We start from the raw sequence: 8,942 nt of genomic DNA on the forward strand, positions 1-8,942 counted from the left end.
CCTAAAATACAAATATATCAACATTATTTACTAAAATTCAAAATAAATTAATAATAATTCGAAATATAATACCAATAAACCTTAAAATACAAATATATCAACATTATTTACTAAAATTTAAACTAAATTAATATTAAATTCGAAATAAATTAATAATAATTAAAAAGTAAAAAAATAAAAAATAAAAGCTTACCGACAGTGCGCTGCGGCGGAAGCGGAAGGAGGTGTAGTGTGGCCCTTCGGACATAATATTGCCAATTATAATATGGGGTTTTTGAACATAAAAACACTAACAAACTCCCCCTTTGGCTATTATTTGGCAAAACAACTCAACTATATAAAAAGAACTAAGATAGGTTATTAAAAGAAGCAACCCAAGTGTCCAAACTGATTACATAGGATAAAAAGAACATAAGATCCAAAGCAGTCTAAAAACAAAAAAGAAAACGACATCAAAACATAACGCCTAGCCAGGGCCAGAAAGTACTCGATCACAAAAAACTACTCCCCCTTTTTGCCAATGGTAGCCAAAGATTAAACATTTGAGGGAGAGTCACAGTCAGACTTCACGGGATCCTCAGCAGCAGCAGCAGTATCAGACAGGCTCATGCAGAGAAGAACAGTAGCTAGCTCAGTGCGCGCACCAGTCAGTTGCTTGGCAATGATACCGTGCACCGTCTCAAGATCAGCAACTCTCGCCTTCAATTGTTCGGAAAGCCTCTCATCTTTAGCATGTGGAGACTCATCATTCACAGCATCAGGTTCCGAATTGGATGGGGCAGTCACAGGAACGACATCATTAATATGATCTCCAGAAAGAAGACGTTTATCAACAGTGTAAAGCAGCGTCGGACTGATCACTTCGCTGGGCATAGGCTTAAGACCCTGAGAGGTAAGGATGCCAAAAATCTGATTTGAAAACGGTAGTCTTACCTTCTGTTCCCGGGGATGAACCAGAGTTAGAACATGATAAAAAATCCATTTGCCCAAATTACACTGCATCTTAGTTCCAATTCAAAATAAGAACCCTGCCAGAAGCTTGCCAACCGTGTTGAAATGCGCTGATGGAAGCCAGTTGTGTAGAGCCAGGCGATGTAGGATGACATATCTAGACGTGAGATGCGAACTCAGCAAATAGTCCTTATCTCCTGTAGGCCAAGATGTAGTATGTCCACCAGTAAGAGTTTTGGCCACCACATCCCATTCAGTAATAGCTTCTTCTTGCACTGTAGGTAAGCCATAGTATTTATTTATCACAGCTGGCCCAAAATCATACCACTTCCCTCTGATGAAGATTTGCATCGGTCGTGGCCCTGTGAGACTGTCAATCTCATCACTGAGATTGCAATAGAACTCATATGTGAGCAGCTTGGAGTAAGGGCAAACATCTGTAACAGTTTTCAAAAGACCAACTTCATTCAGCAAGGGCAGGATGTCGCAAACGGAGTTCAGTTGATTCTTATCCACAGTTCTTTGAACAATCAGCTCTTTTCTGACCATAGTGGCCCATTTTGTTTGTGCAGTAGGAGATACAAACTGAGGTTTGTAAACAGTAGTATCAATTCCTTCAATAGGTGGAACCTCCGGAGTTACACTTCGACCTCTTGACCTTGTGGTAGGTTTACCTTTTCTGACAGAGGGGGTTGGTGCAGAAGAAGCTTGAGCAGCAGTAGTGCCTTGTTGCTTAACAGAGGAACGTAGAGTCTTGAAAACTTGGTGGATAGGTGGGTCTCCTTCAGGATTAGCAGTCTCAGTCGACTTTCTTCTTCACAGGCTGATACATCAACATTATCAGCACTGGTATCAACAACAACCTTCGTTGGAACATTCTTCCTTTTTGTCCGTCTTGTTTCTCTGGATGGGGGCTGAACAGGAGTCACCGAGTGGCTAGAATCAGAGACATTTGCAGATGAGCTCCCAACAATATTTGATATCTCTCGAATTCTGAAATTCGTGGAATCGGGATGAGCAGTTCCCTCAACAGTAGGGGCAGCAGAAGAAGGTGCTTGGGATACATACACCTCAGCCAGAATCTTATCATCTTCACTGGAGGATTCTGAAGGGTGTATCACTCGATAAGGTTGAGGGATCGAAGCAGATGGTAACCCATCAAAATGTCGCACATGTTCCAGGCTTTCTCCCAAAGATGTTGCAGTGTAAATAGGAACTCCACCTATTTTCTCAGACTTGTGGGGACTTGATAAATCAACAGTTTTAACAATTGCAGGTAAGGCAGGAGGATCAACAGCAAGACAAGATTCTTAAGAGACACAAACAGTTTCAGACGGAGGCAGAGCAATGTTCTCAGAAGCATAAACAACTAGACTCAGTGGATTTGGCTCATCAGAGGACTTTGTTTTCTCATGAGACACATGTAACGCATCAGATTTTTCACCAGCAAAATTAGTCACAGGCAAAGATAAAGGATCAACATTCACAGGGGACTTCTCAGAACCCAAAGAAGATTGATTTTCAGGCAAAACAGACACAGACGATGGAATAGAAGAATCAACAGGTCTATCAGGAGAAATTTCAATAGGGCTTTCAGAATCATATACCCGTTGTCGAAGAATCTCCTGTCTGTGTGTTGCTTCTCTCTGAGCAGCTTCAAGATACAGAGCTTGGGACTCCTCTTGTCGTCGAGCTTCTTCAACAGATTGTAGGGCACGTTGAGCAAAAAATTGAAGGAATGCCCCGACCCGATTTCCATCGAAGGGTTCTGGAATAAACACTGGAGAGACGTCATCACTGGCTTTGGCGACCAACACAAGAAGTTCAGTTACATCATCTGCCGACCATTCAGCATAAAATTCCGGGTAGTTGGTCATAACAGTCACCAGAATCTCGTCGCGAAGCAGAGGATCAAGCTTGAGCTTCTTCTTCATAGACAACTGTAGAAGTGTCTGAATGTGTTTGAGGGCTGCCGCCGGAGGGTGTACCTTGCTTCCAAGCTTAATGATGATGTTTTTTACGGGGTCCGCCATTTAAGATTAAGTGCGAGAAGAAGAATAAAACACCGAGAGCAGATAAGCACGGTAAATGGAGAGATGAGAGCTGAGGTGAGTTCTCTCTTCTTGACCCGGTATCATATAGGCTTAAGGGTGATGACCCTAATTAATGCGGCAAGTCAAAATATCATGCAGAAGTGATTGATGGACACAACGGTACAGCTCCTTTTTAGGAAGGAAACGGAACCCAAGGGAATTTGAAATTCAAAAAGCATTGAGATCTTTTAAGATATCTTCTTAGAAGAATAAGCTTAGATGATCTTCTTAACATAAAAAGAGAGGAGTCTTTAAGGAAATTCAAAGTCATAACACTGACCCGTATTAAACCAACTCCTCTCTGACGGACCAACTGCTTTAGTCAGTCAATTCTGCAAATTCCCAGAGCAGATCTGAGAATTTCAAAACGATTAGCATCCAGTGGCTTAGTCTGAATGTATTCCAACTCAATTTCCTTGGATTCAACCAGGTCTCTGATGTAGTGATGCCTGATGTCAATATGCTTCGTTCTGGAATGTTGAACAGGATTCTTGGAGATGTTAATAGCACTGACATTGTCACAAAAGAGTGTCATTGTTCCTTGTGTAAGACCATAATCCAGAAACATCTGTTTCATCCAAACCAACTGAGTACAGCAACCACCTGCGGCTATGTATTCTGTCTGCAGTGCTTAGTGAGATAGAGTTCTGTTTCTTACTTAACCATGATACTAAGTTCTTCCCAACAAAGAAGCATCCTCCAGAAGTACTTTTCCGATCATCAATATTCCCTGCCCAATCAGCATCACAATATGCAACCAGATTCAGTTCACTATCCTTGGAATACCAGAGTCCATACTGTATCGTTCCTTTCACGTATTTTAGAATGCGTTTTGCCGCTATCAAATGTGATTCCTTTGGGTCAGATTGATACCTTGCACAGATTCCAACACTGAACATTATGTCTGGTCGACTGGCTGTTAGATACAACAGACTGCCTATCAAGCTACGATAGACTGTGTTATCCACTGATATACCAGTTTCATCTTTCGATACTTTTGTAGAAGTGGAGATCGGTGTTCTAGATGGTTTACATGATTCCAGATCAAACTTTTTGACAAGATTCTTAGCATACTTTTCTTGTGAAATAAAGTATCCTTCAGAACTTTGCTTGACTTGTAGACCTAGGAAATATGTCAGTTGACCAACCATGGACATTTCAAACTCTTCCTCCATGACTTTTACCAACTCATCAGTGTATTTCTGCAAGGTTGATCCAAACACAATGTCATCAACATAGATTTGAGCTATGGTTACATGACTTCCAGTCGTTTTGACAAACAGAGTTTTGTCAACACTTCCGCTTTTTTATATCCGTGCTGGAGCAAATACCGTGTCAGACGTTCATACCAGGCCCGTGGGGCTTGTTTAAGGCCATAGAGAGCTTTTCGAAGCTTATAGACATACGAAGGACGTTCTGGATCTTCAAAACCTTTAGGTTGAGCCACATAGATATCTTCATAGAGATGCCCATTCAGAAACGCTGTCTTGACATCCATCTGATATAATGTAAATCCCAAAATGCAGGCAACAGCCAGCAAGATTCTGATTGACTCAAGTCTAGCTACAGGAGCAAATGTCTCGTCATAGTCAACCCTTCAATCTGTGTATAACCTTGAGCTACTAACCGAGCTTTGTTTCTGGCTATATTCCCTGCTTCATCAGTTTTATTTTTAAAGATCCACTTCGTTCCTATTACGTTGACACCATCAGGTCTTGGTACAAGATTCCAGACTTGATTCCGCTCAAACTGATGTAGCTCCTCCTACATTGCATTGATCCACAGATCATCCTGTAGAGCTTCTTTGACATTTTTGGGTTCTATCTTTGAGGTATAGCAGTAAGACCCAGATATTTCTGTCAGATTATTTCTTATTCTGCTTCTGGTTTTCATTCCATCTGACAGGTTTGTCTTTACCAACCTGAGTTCTGGTAGGTTTTCATTCCATCCAATAATGTTATCTAATGGATGGTTTTTCTGAGTTCTGGTAGGTTTGTCTTTACCAACATCATTCATGAGATCTATCTCTTGTTCCGAACTTTCTTGATCTTCATCTGATGAATCTTGTGGTTTGAGCTGACTGTTGTTATTACTTGCATCTGAATCACGTAGAGGTGACTCTATCACTATTGAGTCCACTGGTTCTTCTGGATTGTCATCGACAACCACGTTTACTGACTCCATCACAGACTGAGTCCTCTTGTTGTAGACTCTGTAGGCACGACTGTTCGGAGAGTATCCAAGAAAGATGCTCTCATCACTTTTGGGTTCGAACTTCCCTCTTTGTTCTCTGTCAGCCAGCACATAGCACTTTGTCCCAAACACATGAAAGTATTTCAGATTTGGCTTCTTTCCCTTCCAGATCTCATATGGAGTTTTCGTCGTTCCTAGTCTAAGGTAGACCCTATTTATAGTATGACACGCTATGTGTACTGCTTCAGCCCAGAAACGTTGTGGCATATGTGAGGCATGTAGCATAACTCTAGCCATTTCCTGTAGCGTTCGGTTCTTTCTTTCCACCACTCCATTCTGTTGAGCAGTTCTAGGAGCTGAGAACTCATGTGAGATACCATGCTCGGAGCAGAAGTCTGAATATAGTGAGTTCTCAAATTCCTTTCCATGATCACTCCTCAATCTCTGAACTTTTATAATAGACTCATCTTTTTCCTTCTGAACTCTTATGCACAGAATCTTGAAGGCCTTGAAGGCTTCTGTCTTTTCTCTCAGAAAGTAAACCCAGCTGTATCGAGAGAAATCGTCTACACACACAAATATATATTTCTTTCCTCCAATGCTTTCAGTCTGTGTTGGCCCCATGAGATCTATATGGACAAGATCTAGACATTTCTCAGTGGTGATACCTCTTACTGCTTTGTGTGGAGTTCTGATTTGTTTCCCAATAGCACATGCGCCACAAATTTTCTCTGGATCAATTCTGATCTTAGGTGCACCTTTTACTGCTTCCAGTTTTATCAACTTATCCATATCTCTGAAATTTATGTGACCCAGTCTTCTATGCCAGAGTTTTGATTCATCAGATTTGGATAGGTAACAAGCAGTTTCATTTGTCAAAACATAACAGTTGTCTGAAGACCGAGTTCCTTCCATGACAAGTTGATTTGCTTTGTCACTCACTCTGCAGCACTTACGATCGAAGCATACATTCCAATTTTGATCACATATCTGACTGATGCTAATAAGATTCGCTTTTAACCCACTGACTAGCAAGACTTCTTCTAATTTAGGTAAACCTGGAACATTTAGGACACCTTTCCCAATGATTTTACCCTTTTGTCCATCTCCAAATGTTACAGCTCCACTGCTAGGTTGAACAGCCATCAGACATTTAATGTTTCCTGTCATATGTCTGGAACAACCACTGTCGAAATACCATCTAGCATCAGTTGTAGATGCAGTTAGAACAATGGTGGGATAACAGATAACTTCTGACTTTCTGACCCAAACCTGTCTAGTGAATGGTGTAATAGTCTTATTCTGATATTTTTCCTTCCTTTGATCTCTGTAAAAAAAAATAGCATTCGGGACGAGTATGACCTTTTGTGTGACAGTAGTGACAAATGGGAGTATAATATTTAACTTTGACAATCTTTTTTTTGAATCTCGAATAATGAGATTGATAAGTTGATTTGTCCTAGTCAGTGTTAGTACCGTATCTCCTTTTCTTGATTTGTACTGACTGAGATGATTGTCCTTGTTCATACCTGTGATATGTTGTGGTCTTAGACATTCCCTCTTTGATGAACTTTGGTGTGTTGTTCGAAGATTCTCCTTGCTCAAATCCCAGACCCTTTTTATCATTAGGATTTCTGCCAGAGTCTAGAATTTTATCTAAGGTAGATGTGGTGTCCATCATCTGTATATTTTTCTTCAAGCTCTCCAACTCCTTGATTAATTTACCTTCTCTGGACCGTATCTGAGTGATGAGATCTTCTTTTATGACCAGTTCAGCATTCAGTTTCTTTATAAGATCATCTTTCGGCTTTAGATCGTCATTCAGATTCTTATTCACTTTCACAAGTTGTTCCCAGCTAGCGATAAGTTTTGCAAATTCTGCCTCAAGTTGAATATGTCTCTCTTCAAAATCATCTGTTGATATGTATGATTCTCCATCTGATTGATCTCCGTCTGATTGAATGTTTGTGGCAGTGAAGAACGCTACAAAGTTTCCTACATTATCATCTGATTGATCATTTGAATTTTCCTCCTCATCATCACTAAGAGTAGCTACAGACATAATCTTTTTCCTTTTAAGATATGTTGCACATTCAGCCTGTATGTGACCATATCCTTCACATTCCCTACACTGCACTGACCGATTGAGGGGTTTTCCTGTGTCTGTGGTACTACTTCTGTTTTGTCTCGATCGCCCAGTCTGAGATTGATTGTTCTGAGAGAAGAGTGCTGTTTCAACCTTTTGATATGAAGGGTTATTGCCTTTGTATTGTGTTCTTGTAGGCTGACCTTGACCCTTTCTGTTGAACCCTTTTAAGATTTTCTTGAAGTTTTTGGTTAGGAGAGCTAGGGTTTCATCATCTATGTCGTCTGTGTCAGATTCTCGGTTAGCTTCAGCCACAAAGGCTACAGACATTCCTTTCTTGTTGCTTCCAACATCATCATCAGCAAGAACTTCCAGTTCATATGTGTGCAAGCTTCCCATGAGTTCTCCGACAGTCTTCTTTTCCCAACCTGTGTGTTCCTGAATAGCCGTTACTTTCATTCGAAAACGTTTAGGTAGAGATCTGAGAATCTTTTTGACCACTCTCTCATCAGTGAATGGTTCCCCAAGAATTGAGGCTCGGTTCATCAAGTTCTGAACCCTATTGTGGAAGGTAGAAATGGTTTCGTCTTCAGTCATTCTGAGAGCTTCGAACTCTGACAGAACCATTTGCAACTTTGACTGTTTGACATCACTGGTTCCTTCAAATCTAGTTTCAAGAATCTCCCATACTCGTTTAGCCTCTTTTACCCCTATAACAAGCGTAAAAACAGATTCATGTAGAGATCCAACAATTGAGTTCAGTGCTTTGTTGTTCAGATCAGAGGCATTCATTTCATCATCTGTCCAAGTCTCCATGGGTTTTTCTTCAGCAACTCCTTGTGCATTCGGAGTAGTAGGTCGACTCCACCCAGTTAGGATGGTGCGATAAACCCTGGTTCCTTGTGCTTGAAGATATATTTCCATACGAGCCTTCCAGAAAGAGTAGTTGTGACCATCTAGTTCTGGTGGTTTCATACTTGCGTCCATCCTGAAACCAACAACCAGCCAACGAACACACAGATAGACTTCCACAAAAACAGAGAGAAAGCAAAACTAAGATAGCCCTTCGGATCAAGTCACTATGTAGACTTAAAAGCTCTGATACCACATGTAATTTTGCATTTCCTCAGATTACGTAAATTAACAGAAAAAGTTTGCTGACTTAGAATACTGATTGATTCAGTTAAGCTCCTACTTAGTAATGATAGATCATGAAGAGAACATTAGAGAAAAATAAACAAACACACAGAACGAACACTCACAATGTTTACCCAGTTCGATACGGTGTGTATCTACGTCTGGAGGACGATCACATAGGCGTCCAATCCACTAAGTCATAATCCAATGTACAAAGGTAGATATACAATAATCTTACCCAAGTGCCCCACACAAGGTATATACCCAGTCTACACAGGTTTAGTGGATTGTTGAAGATGGAGAGCCATGCATACAGAAGTCCAATGAAATCCCTTCACTTGGAGAGCCAGCTCTGATGCAGTCCACTTCAGTGACGCTCTATAAGGTTGTTCCCACAACAGTGTGATCTTAGTGTCCTTTCGTTTAAGCAGCAGTAAATCTTCTCAAGTTCATCAGCTTAATCACCATTAACATGTTGTATT

At 40.8% G+C, this 8,942-nt stretch overlaps 1 protein-coding gene across 1 annotated transcript; it reads right to left on the minus strand.

The window, feature by feature from the left end:
• Positions 1-534: 534 nt before the first annotated feature.
• Positions 535-2,984, minus strand: LOC109176733. Its single transcript, XM_019326128.1, has 4 exons — positions 2,396-2,984; positions 1,626-2,260; positions 1,048-1,536; positions 535-936 (listed from the first exon to the last, which is right to left on the minus strand). Exons 1-4 carry the CDS (start codon positions 2,982-2,984, stop codon positions 535-537), a joined length of 2,115 nt encoding a protein of 704 aa, XP_019181673.1.
• Between the last annotated feature and the right edge of the window lie 5,958 nt (positions 2,985-8,942).

This window comes from Ipomoea nil, unplaced genomic scaffold (assembly GCF_001879475.1).
Source record: "Ipomoea nil cultivar Tokyo-kokei standard unplaced genomic scaffold, Asagao_1.1 scaffold0755, whole genome shotgun sequence".
In the NCBI taxonomy this organism is placed as follows: Eukaryota; Viridiplantae; Streptophyta; class Magnoliopsida; order Solanales; family Convolvulaceae; genus Ipomoea; species Ipomoea nil.